The sequence below is a fragment of the Ictidomys tridecemlineatus genome, chromosome 10, assembly GCF_052094955.1.
Source record: "Ictidomys tridecemlineatus isolate mIctTri1 chromosome 10, mIctTri1.hap1, whole genome shotgun sequence".
NCBI classification, from domain to species: Eukaryota; Metazoa; Chordata; class Mammalia; order Rodentia; family Sciuridae; genus Ictidomys; species Ictidomys tridecemlineatus.
Genome location: NC_135486.1, coordinates 142,564,472 through 142,583,255, shown reverse-complemented (window position 1 = coordinate 142,583,255; position 18,784 = coordinate 142,564,472). Strand labels below are relative to the sequence as shown.

The 18,784-nt window shown below is 51.1% G+C and overlaps 1 protein-coding gene across 1 annotated transcript in view; it reads left to right on the top strand.

Annotated features, from left to right (window-relative positions):
* Positions 1–2,907: 2,907 nt before the first annotated feature.
* The window catches only part of Usp7 (ubiquitin specific peptidase 7), a 56,360-nt gene continuing 40,483 nt past the window's right edge, over positions 2,908–18,784 (top strand). Inside the window, exon 1 of the mRNA XM_078024620.1 lies at positions 2,908–3,070. Coding sequence (XP_077880746.1) covers positions 2,983–3,070 — 88 coding nt within the window. The 5' untranslated portion in view covers positions 2,908–2,982. The remainder of the gene's footprint in view (positions 3,071–18,784) is intronic.

Here is an 18,784-nt window from a genome sequence, read left to right as displayed (position 1 = left end):
CTTTGAGACAGGGTCTCACTAAGTTGCTGAGGCTAGCCTTGAATTCGTGATCCTCCTGCCTCAGCCTCCCAGACCCCTCGGATTACAGGTGTTCCCACCATACCCAGATGGAACACGTCTTTTATCTAAAGAATAGTTTTATTGAGAAATGATTCATGTAGCATACAATTCACCTATTTAAAATGTACAGTTGTATGGTATATTCAGAGAACGGTGCAGCCATCCCCAGAATCGAATAGTGTAGTGTCTCATTTTCAGCACTCCAAAAAGAGGCCCTGTACCTACCAAAGAGAAATGACAGGCACTCCCACACACCAATACCCTAACCCCTGGCAACCCTAATCTACTTTCTGTCTCTATGAATTGATCTGCCTGTTTTGGACATTGCATAGAATTGGAGTTAGACAATATGGGATCTTTTTTCTATCTTCTTTGAGCATAACGATTCCAAGTTCCATCTATATTGTTATGTAGCACATTCAGTAGTGTAGTGTCTCATTCTTTTTTATTACCAAGTAGTGTTCCACTCTACACAGGTGTTCAGGTTAAGTATCTCTAGTTGAAAATCCTAAGTCTAAAATGCTCCAAAATGACAAAATTTTTGAGTACCCACATGACACAAGTGAAATTCCATACCTGACTGGTTGCAGTCAAAACAGGTGCACTAAATATTATACAAAATCACCTTCAGGTTTTTATGAAACAAATGTATATGAATTTCATGGTTAGATTTGAGACATACCACAAGATATATCTTTATATATACAAAATTCAGAAAGAAATCCAAAATCCAAAATACTTCTGGTCTCTAACATTTTGGATAAGGAATGTTCAATGGAAATTACCTAACCCCTGTCTTGTTTATTTGTTTGGTTACTGGGGACTGAACCCAGGGGCACTTAACCACTGAACCACATCCCCAGCACTTTTTTATATATATAATTTTTGAGACAGGCCTAAGTTGCTTAGGACTTCAGTAAGTTGCTTATGACCTCACTTAGTTGCTGAGGTTGGTTTTTAATTCACGAACCTGTGTCAGCCTTCCGCGCCACGGGGATCACCTTCATGTGCCAGCAGGCAGGGAAAGCATTTTTTAAAATATTTTTTTTAAATTTCATTTTTGTAAGTTGTTGATGGACCTTTATTCATGAATTTGGATGTGGTGATGAGGCTCTAACCTCCCACAGGTAGGCAAGTGCTCTACCTCCGAGCTTAGCGCCAAGGCATTCTTTCTACTCCCCTCTGACCTGGCAAGAGGATGAGGTGGGCTGGGGGAACTGACCCTTTGCTCCCCAGGACCCTCCTTGCTGTCCTCCTGTGAGCTGGGGAGTGCTGCATCTGTGATAATAATGTGTGTTACGTTTGTGTGAATGGACACCTTTTCCGACGGGGTGATCCAGGGGAGAGGGTAATTCCCGGCGAAATAGCTTTAGTATCATCCTTTTTTAAACTGGGGGATGGAAGCAGGCCCCATTCTTTTTGAGGGAGGGTCTAAATGGCGGAGGTTGGCCTCACACTTGGACCCCGCCTCACCTCCCGCTGTGCAGGGCCACGGATGCAGCCTCCGCACCCTGCGGCTCCCCTGGCTGGAGGGAAGCCCAGGTGCATGAAGGGCTTGGGCCCCGGGAGCCCGTTCGCCTCGCACGTCCCCTTAACCCCGTTTCCCGAGCACTTGGGTTCCAGTCACCGCGGTGGACAAGGTTCCTCTGAGGGAGGGACAGCGAGGCCTGAGTGGGGGGGCAGAGCCGGGCGGGACGCGCGCGCCTCAGGCAGCGGGATCCGCAGGTTCGAGGCCAGCCTTGGCGACTGAGCGAGGCGCCGTGTGGAGAGTGGACTCCAGGGCTGGGATCTGGTCCGTGGTGGGCACCCTGGGCTCCCTCCCTCGTTCCACCCAGCAAAGGGTGGCGGACGCCGGGGCCTGGGGGACGGCGGCCGGGCCCGCTCCTGCCCTCCCCGGAGACCGCGGGGCGTCCTGCTCCCTCCTTTGTCCTCCCCACAGCGCCTCGGTGGGCGCGGAGGGGCCGAGCGGGGGGCCGCCCCTGGGGGCCTGCGGGGGACGCGGCCGGCCGCGCGGGCGCCGGGGTCCGGCCTGCGTCGGCGGGAGATGCACGCGCGCCCCCCGCGGCGCGGGTTCCGGCGCGGGCGGGCGGGCGGGGAGGCCCGGCCGCGGCCCCGGCGCCGCCCCCGTCCGGGCCGGGCGGGCGGGGGCCCGGGGCAGCCCCGCCGAGGGGCGCGGCGCGGGGGCGCGGCGCGGGCGGGCCGGCCGGGCCCGCTCCGCCTCCCGCGCCGCCTCCCGCTCCGCCTCCCGCGCCGCTCCGCCCTCCGGCTCCCGCCCGCTGTCGGCTCTCGGCTCGCTCTCGCCCCCCATGCGGATGTGACATTTCACGCCGCCGCCATTTTGAGAGCCAGCGGAGACGAGCGCCGGGCCGCGTCCGCCGCCGGAGCCCGCCGCCGCCCGCCGCCGCCGCCGAGGACGCCGAGGCCGCAGCGCCCCGAGCGCGGCCGGCCCGCCGCCCGCCCGCGCCGCCGCCGCCGCCCCCGCCGGCCCCCGGCCCCGCCGGCCCGCCGCGGCCCCCGCCGCCTGCCCGCCGCGCCCGGCCCGAGGCGGGGCTGACTCCGCGGCCCCCGCCCGGCCGCCCTCCGCCCCCGGCCGGCCCGCGGCACCCCGGCCCCGGACTCGGCCCCGGCGGCGGGAGGCGGGCCCGGCGGCGGCGGCGGCGGCGGCCGCAGCGAGCGACCCGGCCGCCCGGCCCGGCCCGCCGGCCGCCCGCCCGCCTCGGCGCCGAGATTGGGCGAATCGCGAGCAAGTACGTGCGCGTCTCCCTGCCGCCGCCCGCCGCGGGCCGCCCCGGGGCCGCCGCCGCCGCCGCCGACGACGCGCGGGAGGAGGAGGAGGAGGCCGCCCCGCCGCCGCCGCCGCCGCCGCCGCCCCGGCTCGCCGCCGCCCGCCCGCCGGGCGCGCAGCCCCAGGCCGCGGCCGACATGAACCACCAGCAGCAGCAGCAGCAGCAGCAGCAGCAGAAAGCGGGCGAGCAGCAGCTGAGCGAGCCCGAGGACATGGAGATGGAAGGTGAGGCCCGGGCCGGCGGGCGGGCCGGCGCGCCCATTGTGGCCGGCGGCCGCGGGAGCCACGCGCGGCTCGCCATCTTTAAGCAGGCCCGGCCGGCGGCCCCGGCCCGGCGCGCTGCACCGTCATGCGGCCCGGGCGGGCGGGGCGGCGGGACCCGGCACAAAGCGCCCGCGGCGCGGGGTCGGGCGCGGGGTCGCCGGGCTCCCGCGGCCGCTCGCTCGGGCCCGCCGTCCCCGCCCGGGCCTGCGGCGGCCGCCGGCCGGAGCCCGGAGCGCGGGGCCCGCCGCACCTGCTCCGAGAGGCCCCGGAGGCTGCGGCGGCTCTGCCCGGCGCCGCGCCTGACGGGGAAGGCACCTGCCGGGCGCGCAGATGGTCGCGGCCCCCGGAGGGCCCCCGGGGCCTCCGGGGCCCGTGGCCCGGGAGGCTGGCACCTGGCCGTAGGTGGTGCCCTCGACATCCGGCCAGGTGTGTGCTGAAACGGCAGGAAAGCCCCGCCACCCGCGCCGCCTACGTCAGAATCAGCCCTGACTCGGAAGGTAACTCGGTGTCTGTCCATGTGGCAGAGTCCCCGAGGCGCAGGCACTGGGAGAAGTGGAAGGGGTTGGTCCTGGGGCGCAGTGAGAGGCACAGGAAGGGCAGGGTCTGCGGCCCGGTGGTCACTGGATGGCACCTTTTATTTCTCATGAAAGGGCAGAGGGGCAGTCCTGTTTCCTGACCTCCCCAGGACTGCCGAGGGGCAGGGGTCTCCAGGAGCGTGAGGGTGGCATCTGGATGGTCAGGGCATGAAGCCTGGGTTCTAGTTTTGCCTTCAGCGAGAGGTCTTGAGTCTTGAATAGAGGTTTAGGGAAGTGGAGGTGGAGCGGTGTTTGCCCTGTGGCCCTCTCTGCTCACCGGTTGGGGGGTGGCAGCACTTAACTGTGGCTGCTGTTTTCCCGCAAATAACTCGCTGCTGGTAACTGGATGTGCACTGAGAAGCTGGCTGGCTGTGCTGCAGAGGACACAGTGGCTGAGGGGCCTGCAGAAGGCACTCACCAGTGGTACTTATCAATGGCAGTAGTGGGGGACAGGAGAGCTGAGTCCATGCCAGAGACCATGCTATCTCTTTCACTTGGCAGAGTGTCTGGCATGTTCGATTAAGCCAAACTACTGGAGGGATACCTTGGAGAGAATTTTGTGTATTCTTTCGTGATAGACTTTGCAACACAACTAAAACGGAACAGAAAGGTTTGCTTTTCAGTTTCCTTTGCCAGTTGCGTCCGATTAAAAAAAAAAAAAAAAAAAACCAATAGCTGAGCATGTCAGTTTCCCGTGTGCGTCCTCTTACCAACTCCTAAAGTGTCTTGGACACCAGTGAGAGAGAACGAACATGGGCATCACTGGGCAGCATGTCTCTGGGAAAATGTCCATGTCCACGGTTTCAGAGGCTCTGCTAGAAAGGCTAGAGCGCTGGCGGTGGTGGAAGGATCTCCTTTAGTCTCCCCTGAGTGTTTGTGCTTTCAAGACTGCTTTCTTTCATCAGGATGCTTGATTTTCGTGAAAGGTAACTCCTAAGATGTGCATGCACATTTACCAGAATCTCAAATTGGAGCACAAAGATTTCAGGTCTGAATTTTGCTCCCCCCTTCAACTTTAGGAACTAGTTTCTTCTGAGTAGGCTCCTACCCAAAGTTCATTATCCAGAAGGACCCTCATCTTGTAGGGCCTTATTTGTATGGGAAAAATGGTCCCTTGTGAGCACTCACAGCTGTGTGGCTTAAAAGGTGCCTATGTCATAGGTAATTCACATCAGCCTTTCCTCTCCACAGATGGGACTCTAGCTTAACATTGTAATTTAAGATCAGGAGAAGTGAAAAAGTGTTTCTATTAAAATGTCAGAAGTGTGGAATTTAGTGACTACAAGCTCTAGTAACCAGGCTTCGTGTGCCAGGCTGTGAATGGGATCCCATTTGAGCCAGTGGCTCGCACCTGTTGGGAATCTCTTCCTGTAGAGCTAGCAGCTGGAGACCATCAGGGCTCTGACCAGCTTGCGGCAGGGAAGGCTTACTTAAGTGAGGAGCCTCCTGCTGTCCCTCTAAGGCTGGCTGCTTTCTAAGGAGACTGGGAGACTGGTTTGGTTGGTTGGTTGTCCCACCACCCTATCAATAGGTCAGGGTCAGTTTGCTTTCCTCCTGCCTCCCTTTGTGGGGTTGCACTCTGCATATTCCTTGGGTATCCGCTGGAGAGCAACAGTGCTCTGGATGAGTTGTTTTTAAAATGTCCCGTGTTGAGCAGTTAAGTTACAAGGAAGAAGTTTTTTTTTTTTTTTTTTGGTGGGGGGGAGTTGAGGGGCAATCTTATGGGGCTAGGACCACATGCTACCTGTAAGACCTGAAGCAGCCACTTGGAAGTTTCAGGTTGTCAGGCACCTGGGCTGTGGAGGTGGTGTGAGCTCTGGCCAGGGATGAATTTGCTTAGCAGTTTGTTTACTAACTTTGAGGGTCATACATCCTAAGGGCCCAAGGAGTAACCTGAATAGGACTGCTGTGCTGTCCTTGGAGAGGTGATGATCCACTAAGTGTATGCCCTGCTGAGGCCACAGGAGGTTTTTCCAGGCCTTGCGCCCACTGGGTAGACCAACAGAGTCATTAAATCTCCGTTCCCTGGTGTGGTGGCCTGGGTGAGCGGGAACCAGTGGGATCGTGCCTGACTTTTGCTGACACTTGTCTTGCTGCCATCCGGAGCAGGTTGCTCACTTTGGTGTTTTTGTCAGGGTGTGTGTGGGGGGTTCTTCTGCACTTGTGTGGGGAGGTGAAGTTTCACCTTCTGCTGAAGCATGACTGGGAGCAGAAAGTGAGTTCTTGGTACACCACCCAGATGGACTAGGCTTGTCTGTTCTGTATCTGAGAGGCAGCATTACTTTCAAATGGTGCTAGAGCAAGATGAATGCAGTGCCATAGAGATAATGACCTTCCTAAAGTTGACTTCAGCTGGTGAAAGAATTCTTGCTGAAACAGTTAAACATCATCTGAGAACCCAGTACAGAGGAATTATTAGGCTAGTCCTGAAAACATCTCACTCTCATTAGAGTGAGTGAGTTTTGATGTCCCAGAGTATTTCCTGCAGGCTTCAACTCTCTCGATTCTTTCAGGTGCTGATTTTCTGATTGTTATTTTCTCCTCTGTAATCAAGTGAAGGATACCAGTAAGCTTGTTCATAGCAAAGCAGTTATGGTGACAGGGAAGGGATCTTCTCACCAGCTAGACAAGTGCTCTTCCCTGAGCCACACCTCCAGGCCTGGGTTGGAATCTGGGTTTTGCTGTTCAGTTGCTGTATGACCTCATGTGTATTGCTTCAGATCTTGATGTTGCAGTTTCTACATCTTTAAAAAGGAGGTCATTCATACCTACCTGCCTAGAGATGGTGAGACCCAAGTCCCTAAGCATGTGAAATGTGCCAGGCACAAAGTTTGGAGCACAGATGTTCAATAAGTGGTGTTGCTTTGCAGCTAAAGGCTTTTACTCCAGTTTTGGGTTACACATGATGTGGGGGAGACGCCACAGGTGGGGCAGGCTGATTATTGGTGGTGTGCAAAAGTGTTCTACGTGCCTGTAATCCTAACCCCTGGGGTGGCTGAAGCAGGAGAACCTCAAGTTCCAGGCCAGCCTGAGCAACTTAGACCCTGTCTCAATAAAAAATTTCAAAAGGGACTGGGAATGTGGCTGAGTGGTAGAGCACCCCTGCGTTCAACCCCTAGTCCCTCTCAAAACAAAGCACTACTTTAATGGTATTCTGGTGTGTTGGGAAGAAAACAGAGTCTGCCTCCATCTAAAGCAGTGTTGGACATGAATCTTTGCGTTTGATGTGCCTTCATTAGGATTCAAATTTAAAGGTAAAATATTTTGAGAAAAATTAACTGAGTAGATGTGGTGCATGTGGGTGCCACGTGGCTGGGGCCCTTGTGGTTTATTCCTGTGCTAGTGTTCGACCCTGATGGTGGATTGAAGCGGGTTGTATCAGGGAAGAATGATCAGGAGCCTCCATTCCTACATCCTGTTACCAGCCTCTGCCTCAGTCCTGCCTGAACCCTTCACAGCTGTGGAAGTGGGCTGCTCTCCGGCCACCTGTGGGAAGTGGCACAGTGGGGCTCTCTGGCTCCTGGGCCATGCCAGGGCCCACCTGCACTGTGTGGTCTGGCTGTGGCCCTCCTTCTGCAGCAGACAGTAGACACCCTAGGGAAGTGGCACAGACCCCATTTGGGTGCAGTGTCACCACAGCCACATGCCTGGTGAGCCCTTGGCTCCCCTCCCCTTGCCACCCTGCCCTTGGTGCTACCATTTGTGTGCCTGTCTTCTTCGTTCCTTCTTTGTTACACTTACTGTGGGAGATACTGCTTCAGGAAACACATCCAGTGCCCTCTGAGGCTGACCAGGAGTGCAGGAGATGGCAGGCTGGCCCGGTGGCCTTGTGAGCCCCACGTTGAAGCCATAAACCTGTATCGCTGTGACAGCTGCCCATTCAGGTTTAGTACTTCTAACGAGTGGCTTTGAATAGCAAGTGGCATTTCTTCTTTTTTTTTTTTTTATCATTTTGGAAGGAAAAGCCTTTCCACCACTATAAAAGAACTTTGAGAGAACTTGGTAAATTACAGAAGGTGTCTTTAGATTTGTTTTCTGTGGTATGGGGGATCAAACCCGGGGCCCTCTGCCGCTGAGCTCCACCCCCAGCCCTTTCCTTTTTGATTCATATTTTAAGTTGCTTGCATAGGCCTAAGCCTCCTGAGTAGTGGGGATGATGGGGGTTCCAGGTGTGCACCACCATGCTCAGCTCTTCCGAGCATTTTTATAGATTATTTTTGTTATTGTTTCTAGTTTTCGGGATGAATAATATGTAGCCTAGGTATTTCTGCTAGATTTCTAAGACCAAGGAACTCTACTCTGGGGAACAAGGTTGTAACAAGGTATTTCTTGACAAGTACCATGACAGAGTCAAACTGTAGATGTCAGCTGCTTCCTACAGCACTTGTTCTGAACTAATTGTGGATTTAAGAAATTGGAGGAAGAAGGGATTAAGTGTCAGCTCTGCCATCTTTCTAGTAAGTTTAATATATGCCTTTGCTAATGACAAGTCAGTTATATTGAAGTTCTTGAAGAGAAGCAGGTTTACTTCCTGAGGATGAGAAATATAAGCTTTTTATTTGGGAATTGGAAACAGTAATCAGAAAGTTTCTTTTTGATACTGGGGATTTAACCCAGGGGTTCTTAACCACAGAGTCATGTCCCCAACCCCTTGTAAGCTGGTCTCAAACTTGCAGCCCTCCTGCCTCAGCCTCCCAAGTCAGTGGGATTACAGATGTGTGCCACTGTGCCTGGCTAGAAAGTTTTTTTTTCATAGGGAAATACACCAACCTGGGCTAGAGTAAAGTACTTCCAGAACTTAATAATGGACACTCTGGAGTGAGTAGCAAGGACCCAAAATGGGAAAGGAGGAGGGGCATCTGGGAGAACTCACTCTGAGAAGCAATGTGGACATCTACCTTGTCCAACCCATGGAGTGGGGAACAGGTAAGGCCAGAGAGTGACTGGTCAGCTGCCTGTCGGAACAGTTAGTGGTAAGATGTTCAGGGTGCTGTTAAGGAGAGCACAGTATTTGATTGACAGGGGCTCTATCTTCCTAAATCCTTGAAACCTGGGAGCGATGGTGGTGTTCCAGCTTCAAAACGGTGGCCCTTCGTTCTTTTTGGGTCATTAGGACTCATAGCTGAGCAGGGTTTCCTGTGAAATCAGGACAGTGCCTTGTGATTTTCCTGCTTGCCGCAGAATATTCAGACCCTGTTCCCTAGGTTTTGATTGCATGCTGTCGAATAGGGTTCGTGACATTGCTGCTGGGAGGGCAGGTCCTGTGTTATGTGTCAGTCCTCAGGCTATTCTGCCAGGGAGGCTCTGGCTCTTGCAGGCAGACTGGTACCCGGTCTGGAGGGTGGGATGTGCCTTTGGAGGGTGAGCTGGACTGTGGGGTTGATCACATCTCAGGGAGCAGCCCCGGATCTGAATGGTGATCTGGTTTCCCCTGGCTGCCTCTGCTGCCGCTCCATTCACAGTATTTTCAGAAAGAGAGGAGGGGATGTTGCCTAGTGGTGGTACTTCTCTTGAGTGTTCAGAATGAGCAAACCTTACCACCCCAGCTCCTAGAAGCAGCCTGTGGGCCATTGACCTTGAAGCGCCAGAACAGTTCTGTCAGTGTGACTTAGGAAGTAAATTATTTCAGAGCTCTTAATGGACTATGCAGTTGCCATTTTAAACAAGCACACCCTTTAACTTGCTTGTGGCTAGCCTACATAGTCCCGCCTCCCTTTAGATAGAGTAGGTTGTTAATACTCAAGTGTTGCTTCCAGGTGCTAGTTTTTATCAGTTTCAGGAGAAGCTCTTCAATCAAACTGTGTGAAGTAATTAAAAACATTCTCTTAAAAACATACTTACCGCTGTTTTACAGTCTAAGACACTTAGAATGGTCCCTAAATGATTCTCAGCCCTATTCTCATGTCTTGTGCTTGTAAGGACTAAAGGTGAGCAGCAGGGCTGGAGTGCTGGACTTGGGAAAGCCCTCAGAAGGAGCTTCCTTGGAGCCCCAGCCTCTGAATAGCCTGATGCACTCTTCTGGAGCCAGGGGTGGTCCAGGGGCTGCTTCTCCTGATGCAGTGTCTGCCTGCCCTTGCCAGGTTCTGCTGCTGGTATTGAGGAGCACACACTGAGACTTTTCCTATTTCAACCTACATTTGTCCACAGCACCACTTGTTATACTGGGGACAAGGGGGGGGTGACGTATGGGGATAAGAAGGTTCTTAAGGGTCTAACTCCACACCATGCAACTGCGGTAGCCACAAGCCACATTGTAATTTGACATTTATTGTTTTGGTACTATGGATTGAACCCAGGGACTCTGTAGTGCGAGCCACATCTCAAGCCCCCTCCCTTTTGGGGATAGGTTTGCTGTGTCTTGTCTTGTTGCTGAGACTGGCCTCAAACTTGTGATCCTCCTGCCTCGAGAACATCTGGGATTACAGGTCTTAGGTATTTGAAAATTGATTTGACTACCCATATTTCGAATGCTCAGCAGTAGTATGGCCAGTATTGGACAGCACAGCGAGAATACCACGACAACAGAGCTTCATTGGCTAGTGCTGGCCTAAACAATCTGCTTGGAGTCTTGGCTTAAATGATTCTGGTGGTGCTAAGGTCACAGTTCATGCTGGGAAGATGCAGTGTGTCCTGGAAAAGCAGAATGAGTAAAAAAAGCATTAGGAACTTGTGCACAGATGGTTCTTATGACAACCCTGTAGAGCAAGGCTTTTCAAGTTTCTTATGAAGGATCAAGTTTTTTCTTTATTACAGTGCAGACAACAACTGCACTGAAAATGTGGAAAGCCTCAGTTTATTAATAAATTCCACAGCTATAAATTGCTGAATTACATTTCAGCAATTATGTTTAGAACAAAAATATTTTGGAGAAAAAGAATTGAAGAAACTGTGCATGTGTAGAAAGTGTGTAAAGGTGATTAACCCATTTTCTCCCATTGTTCCAGATGTGCAACAGGTAGAACTTAAATTGAGTAACAAATGCACCATTTGCCATAACTTTTAAGTAATTATTATGTTTATAGAATTAAACTCAGGACAGGATGGGTTAATATAAAGAATAGATCAGGGCTGGGGATGTGGCTCAGGTGGTAGTGCGCTCGCCTGGCATGCGTGCGGCCCAGGTTAGATCCTCAGCACCACATACAAAGATGTTGTGTCTGCCGAAAACTTAAAAAATATATATTAAAAATTCTCACTCTGGGCTGGGGATGTGGCTCAAGCGGTAACGCGCTCGCCTGGCGTGCGTGCGGCCCGGGTTCGATCCTCAGCACCACATACCAACAAAGATGTTGTGTCCGCCGAGAACTAAACAATAAATGTTAAAAATTCTCTCTCTCTCTCCCTCTCTCTCTCCCCCCCCACTCTCTCTTTAAAAAAAAAAAATTCTCACTCTTAAAAAAAAAGAAATTACATACATTGAAGCCTTCATGCATGCATTGAATGCAGTGTGTGCATGCATCTTTAGTTTTTATTTATCTTTTTGGTACTGGGGATTGAACCCAGGATTGCTTTTACCACTCACATCCCGAATCCTTTTTTATCTTTTGAGGCAGGATTTCACTAAGTTGCTGAGGCTGGCCTCAAACCTGTGAGCCTCCTTCCTGTCTCAGCCTCAGTTGCTGGGATTATAGGCATGATCCACTGTGCTTTAATTTTGGGTTTGGTTTTTTTTGCTAGTGAGGATTAAACCCAGGAGCATTTAGCTATATCCCCAGCTATATACATATATATTTTGAAAAGGGGCCTCACTAACTTGCTTAGGGTCCTTGTTAAGTTGCTGAAGATGGCCTCAAACTTGTGATCCTCCTGTCTCAACCTACCAAGTCCCTGGGATTATAGGCGTGTGTTACCATACCTTACTGACTGTTGTTTAGTTGATAAAATGTTTTTGCAATGCTTCATCTCTGTAGACAGCTTAAAGACTATCAGGTGAACTTATAGCTAAATTCTCTTCTATTGGAATAAATAGATTCTGAACTGGGCATGGTGGTGCATGGTGGAGATTGAGGCAGGAGGATTTAAAGTTTGAGGTCAGCCTGAGCAAATAAGGAAGAACCTGTCCCAAAATAAAAACTGTCTGGGTGTGACTCAGTCCTATAAAGTGTCCCTGGGTTCAATCCCCACTACCAAGAAAGAAAAAAAGAAGAAATGGATTGTGGTGGATTTTATTTATGTTGGGTTATAGTTCATCAAATCCTGAAATCTCGCAGGCCGTGCCATGGGCCTGCTGCACATGACTGACAGCAGTTACCTCTTGGGACGAGACATACCAGCTTCCTCCTTAGACAAGCCCCCAGACGTATGCTTGGATATGGCCAGGGAGGGCAAACTTCTCAAAATCTCTAAAGCCTCCCCTAACTTCCGTTCGGGCACTGAGGGGTATCTGTGCAGCCACTGTGTCAAGTAGCACTGCGAGGGTCCCTTTCTGCCCCTCCATCCCATGCCTGCATTGGCCTTCATTTCTGTGCCGTCCTGCCCGCCCCTGACTGCTTGTGCTGCCTGCGCCCTGGCGCCCACAGAGCCTGGCCAGGTGTTCATCCATCAAACTCCTGCTGACTGGCAGGTGCAGTGCTGGGTGCAGGGTTTTCGTCCCTCCCACACGTGACCACCTTGGAGGAAAGGAGGTGTGAGGGAGGGCTCCAGTGAGGGACTGTGGTGGAGTGGTTGACAGGGACGGTTGTGGCGAAGAGGAAGGAGGACTGGCCTGCTTGGAAGGGATGGTCTGGGGAGGTTTCCCAGAGGTGACACAGCTGAGACAGAAGAGGGTGGTGTGTTCAGAGATGGGAAAGGTGTGGGATCTTGCCAGTCTCTGAGATTTAGGGTCTGGAATAGGCTGTGGTGGTCTCACCCTCTCAGAGATGACTGCACCTTGATCCGGGGACCTTTGGACATGCTCTGCTGTGCCACAGAATTCCTTTGCAGATCCCCATACAAGATCATGATGCATTATCTAGACAACCAGTATCATCCTCAGGGCCCCCAGGGTCTCTGCACAAGAAACGGGGGACAGGAATCAGTGTCAGTTACCTGGGTGAGAAGATGACCAGCTTCTGCTGGCTTTGAAGGTGTAAGGGTGAGTAAGGGATGTGGGTGGTCCCTGGAAGCTGGGGAAGGGAGGCCAGGATGGCCCCCGAGGCCTCCACAAGGAACAGGGCTCTGCCAACACCTTGCTTTTATTTTAGCCCAGTGAGACCCATTTCAGACTTCTGACCTCCAGAACTGAGCAAGTGTATGTGTGGCCACCAAGTTTGTGGTAATTGGGTAGAGCAGCCAGAGGACACCAGCAGGCTTTAAGATGGTGGGTCACAAGGAGCATGGGAATGCTGGATGGACGTGCTGCCTCGACCTTCAGGAGGCTGCAGAGCTTGCTGTGTGGCGAGGCTGACCCTCTCCAAGGGTTCACAGTGCCAGGCCACGTGACAGGGCTGCACACACAGATCCAGGGTGGATGCAGCATGGTCCCCATTGTGGAGCAGAACCGAACAGAATGCTGAGCAAGTCTGAGGACCTGCTGGGCTTGGCCGGGTGGGTGGCACGGCCATTTGCCATCCATCTCTGTCTGGAGACACCATTGGCCATGAAAGTAGCAGTTCTTAAACACGCTGCCGCCTGCTTGCTGCGAAGCAGGCTACAGTTGGACTTCCTGGGCTGAACTGTCTTGTGTGGTTCACCACATGCTTTGAGTAGGGAAAGTAGCTCTCTGCCAAAATAGGCTGAGGCCTCCCATGGAGTACAGCAGGTGGAATTTGGTGACATAGGAGGGCACCAGGCAAAACATTACCCATTGGTAGATCACTTCAATTGTGAGTCAAGTATTCAGTAACATTTTAATGAGATTCTGAGCTTTGTAAAGCAAACTCTCCTGGACTGTGTAGCTCTGAGCGTGTGGACGAGTTTGATGTGAATAGGCCTGTGTGTGGCCAGCTGGGGAACAGGTGTACTGCATTTCAGGTACCCAATGTCTCTAGACACTCAGAGTTGGTCACTGAGGCATTTTAATCCAAAGACCAGGCCTCTCCACCCGGGCTCTTCCTCCCCACAGCCGTCTGCACTTTCCCTTGAGCAGACTGGTGTCTGAGCTGCCGGGCCCTCTCCAAGCCTGCACAGATCTCGGGGGCCTGGCTGCGTCCCAGAGCCCCACTCCCTGCCCATATCCTGTTTTTAAGCCCTGCCCAGCTGTGTAGGTGTCCTCCCCATCACCTGAATCTTCTAAGAGGGCAGCTTTCACAAGGTGGGAGGAAAAGTGGGTCAGAGGTACCAGAGCCTCAGGATTCCTTAACTGGGCAGAGGTTGAAAGAAATTGGGTGGCTTCAAAGGCTAGTCTCCTTGCACCATTAACTTCTAGCTAGCCTTGTGGTATTTACTATTGTGGCATATATTAAATAATTCCCTTTTCAGCTTCTTTACCTGACAGTGTTTTAAAGTTGTGATAGACAACTTTGGGCAGACTATTTAGGTATAAAGTAACTGTAGCAGTCAGACTATGGCAAGACTAGTTTAAATACAGAAATCCCCACCACCACCCCTTGCATTGCTAGGGAAGGAACCCAGTGCTGAATGTATGGTAGACAGGTGCTCTACCACTCAGCTACATCTCCAGCCCAGAAACCCTTTCTTGCTTTGAACTTAGTCTGCCTGTAAATCACTGATTCAAGAAAGATTAAATCAATTTAATATATATTAAATATATAACTTTTTTTATTTTTCTTTTTACATTACTGGGATTGAACCTAGGAGTGTTGTGTCTCTGAGCTATAATGATCCTAACCCATTTTATAAATTTTTACTTTGAGACGGGATCTCACTGTTGCCAGGGGTGTCCTTGAACTTGGAGGCCTCCTGCCTCAGCCTCCCAGGTTGCTGGAATCACAGGCTTGTGCCACCTTGCTGTTTTCTGTATGGCCCCCATGCTCTTCAGCACACCACTGGTTCTTTTCTGGACATTGCCTCAGATGGGTGATTTTAGTAGGTTGAAGGTGTGAGATTTTGCTGCAAAAATAAAAGATGGGCCACCCAAATTCTGGCTTCAGCATGTCCAGAGAACATGTGCATCGATTGTGTTGAGGAGATGGGATAAAGAGACTAAGCGGGGCTGGGGATGTGGCTCAAGCGGTAGCGCGCTCGCCTGGCATGCGTGCAGCCGGGGTTCGATCCTCAGCACCACATACAAAGATGTTGTGTCTGCCAAAAACTAAAAAATAAATATTAAACTTCTCTCTCTCTCTCTCAAAAAAAAAAAAAAAAAAAGAGACTAAGCCGGCTCAGGTGGTGCACACCTGTAATCCCAGAGGCTCGGGAGGCTGAAGCAGGAGGATTGCAAGTTCAAAGCCAGCCTCAGCAACGGCGAGGCACTAAGCAACTCAGTGAGACCCTCTCTCTAAATAAAATAGGACTGGGGATGTGGCTCAGTGGGGGGGATGACTCTGGGTGTCCTAGTCAGGAGGAAAGCAAGTGACTCTTGAGGTGATTGTCAAATTTTGGGATGCACCGCACCCATTAACATGGCTTCCAAATCATGGCTGGACAGGTAATGGCAGGCAGGGCCACCGGTTATTTAGGTCTCTTGTCCCTGTAAGCACCCCAGTATCAGGGGGAAACGTATTGCTGAAAGCTAAAGGTAAAATTTGCTGATGGGAGTTAGACGTGGTCAGGTTTATTCTCAAATTCGTTGTGAGTGACCTTGGGATGTGGAGAGGAAGAATTCTGTTTTGACAAAGCTAGGTCTTTTTTCTTTCCTTTTGCAGTACTGGGTGTTGAGCCCAGGGGTGCTAGGATTAGAGTACTTTACCACTGAGCTACATACTCAGCCCTTTTTATTTTGAGACAGGGTCTTGCTAAGTTGCTGCGGCTGGCCTAGAACTTGTAATCCTCCTGCCCTCAGCCTCCTGAGTCACTGAGATTACAGGTGTGTGCCTCCCTGACCAGTAGGCCCTATAATGTGTTTCAAAAGGGCTTTTATTTTTGTTAACACTTTAGAGTGTCTGTCAAAGCGTACTGGGTTATAGAGTTGTGTTTTTTAGAGCAGAGCTGTGTTGTGGCCCCTGCACTTCAGATGTAGAAACCAAGACTGTGAGGGGCTGAGGCATCTCTAGTTCTTCACTGTCCAGTATTATGCCACTAGCCCCATGTGGCTGATTAAATCTATAGTAGCTAGGATTAAGTAGTTTCTTAGTCTCTAGCCATATTTCATGTGCTCACTAACTACACGTGGCCCTTTAAGTCAAATAAAATGGAAGATATTAGTTCTTGTCACATGAGCCACTTTTCAAATGAGTGAGCCACTCACATGGAGCTTGCTGAGCCAGCGCAGCTGCAGGGCACCTGAGGTCTGTGGGACCATCGTGTGGACACAGGCATGGGCTGGTGTGGGTTCAGCTCTTTTCGGGGACTCTGTCCTTCTCAGGATTGACTACAATACAGAAAATCAAGCATTTTTATCTGAAATAAACTAGGAAGATTATTACAGACCCAGACCCACTTAGCAGAGTGCATACCTGGTCATCCCCCTGAGGCATGGAGCACAGATAGGTCATGTGAATAACACAGAGCAGAGCGTGGGGAGCACCAGAGGGGCGCACAGACGGGTTCTGGAAGTCGGAAGGGGAGGCTGCGTGGGGAGCAGGAAGGCCTGCCGAGGGTGTGGGCAGTGGGCTCTGCAGATGAGCATGGGCACGTCTCACAGCACTCTCATTCTCCCATTGCTTCCCTGTAGGCTTGATGCCAGGGGTACAGGGACTGGCCCAGGTCACTTTCTTTGCCTTGAAGAGTAGTTCTTCCTCTTCCATAATAAATGGGACACACCACACTTTTATATTTCAGCTTCAGTCATAAATTAAATTCCTTTTGTTAAATTAAACATTGTTAATCTTAATTTCGCCCACTCTGGTAACAGTTATAAAGAGTTCAATTTGGATCTGTTCTTTTCTGTCTGTGCTGGAGATCAAACTCAGGGCAGGCCTCACAGGTGCTGTGCTTTTTTCGTAAAAACACAGTAGCAATCACCATTATTTTTAAAATAACTAAATTGTACTGTGATCCACTTCAGAATTTACCCATTGGTAGATTTTAGGTTTTATGTATTTGGGGAGGGAGGCACTGGGGATTGAACCCAGGGACACGTTACCACTGAGCTACATCCGTATCCCTTTTTATTTTGGAACTGGGTCTCACTAAGTTGCTGAGGCTAGCAATCCTCCTGCCTTACCCTCCTTAGTTGCTGCTGGAAGTATAGGCATGTGCCATCGTGCCCATCTCTTGGTGGGTTATATTATTTTGGCAATTGTGTAGCTGTCAACACAATTTTAGGACATTTTCATCATTGCAAAAACGCCCTGAGCTCACCAGCAGACACTCACCATCTCTCCCAGTCTTCTGCAGCCCCTGACCTGAGTCTGGCTTTGCCTGTGCTGGGTATTTCACGTGGATGGAGCTGTGACGCATGAGGCCTTAGGCGTCTGGCTTCTGCTAGTGCAGCACCTAGCACCCCCGGGCACCGGGTGTCGGTGGTGGTGGTGGTTCCTGGATTCATGTTATGCCGAACCTCACAGTGATTTATATTGGATCAGAAAGATGTGGACGTTCTCATGATTGCATCTTCTGTAATAGATTTCATTTAGTGTTTTTCAGAACTATCTGAACTTTCTTGTAGTTAGGCCATACTTTGATAGTAAGCTGCAAAAATGACTGGGTGGTACCGAGTGGATGGGTGTTCCCTGTCAGCTGAAGGTTTCCTGGAGCAGCAAAACCCTTGAGGGGGCCAGAGGCTCTCCTAGGCTGGATTTTACTATGCACAGCCACGGGAGCTGGTTATGTGGTCAGCGTCTGTGTTTGGTGCAGAGATGACACCATGGGACACACATTCTAAAAAAGAAGATGGGTGGCACTGCACCCATCCTGACAGTTTGTCACCACTTAGTGTCATAGGGAGGGGCTGACATCCAGTTGGCTTGGGCAGCACAGTGCAGGCTCAGGAGGGCCTGTTGCTGGCTGGCGGGCCCAGTGGCAGGGTCTGTGGGGTTTGGGGTGCACTGAAGGTGAGTACCCCTCTGCATGCTTGCCATCACTGTGTTCTTGGTAAGTGAAGATGCAAGGCTGTACTGTTTGGTTTTTTTTTTTTTTTTGAGATGGGTTTCCTGCAATTGAATCTTGATTTTTTTTTTTATGTAGTATTTGAGATGAAGTTGTTTGTCTGGTGTGTGATTTGCAGATATTTTCTTCCAGCCTATTGCATATCTGTTTATTCTCTTAACAGTGTCTTTGTGGAGCAAAAGTCTTAGGACTTTTTTTTTTTAAGATGGTAAAAAGTAATATTTATATTCTAATTGTCACATTAAAAATTTGAGTGGTAAAAGCCTTAGTTTTAATGAAGTAAACTTTATCAAAGTTTTCTTTTTGTGTTCTTGTATTTGGTATCATCTAAGAATGCCTGGCCCCCTGCACAGAAACTTTCCTTCTAAAAGTATGACAGCTGACATTTCATAATGAGTTGATTGCTGCAAAGGCAAGGCTCGTGTGTTGTCCCTGTCTAGAGTTATCCATTGGTTAAGGAGACTGTTCCTTTCCTATTGAATTGTATTTGCATGTTGTCAAAATCAAACCATTTGGGCTGGGGATGTGGCTCAAGCGGTAGCGCGCTCGCCTGGCATGCGTGTGGCCCGGGTTCGATCCTCAGCACCACATACAAACAAAGATGTTGTGTCTGCCGAAAGCTAAAAAAATAAATAAATATTAAAAAATTTTTCTCTCTCTCTAAAAAAAAAAAAAAAAAATCAAACCATTTGTTGAGGGCTGTTCTGGACTTGGTTTCGTGGAGCCATGGTGTTCCCTCCTGCCAGCCAGGGCTATCTCGATCCTCATGCTTCATGGTGAATCGCAAGCTCAGGGAATGGAACACCTCAACTTGTGCTCCTTTTTTCCAGCTCCCTTCACCTACTGTTTCTTTCAACCTCCGTGAAAGTGAGGTTAGAAACGCGAGCTTTTCGTTGTTCTGCAATACCGCGATTGACCCAGGGATTGCTGGGGATTGCACCTCGGGCTGCTTTGCCATTGAGCTGCCTCTCCAGTCCCATGTGAGTTGCCGAGGCTGGTTTCACTCTGCTCC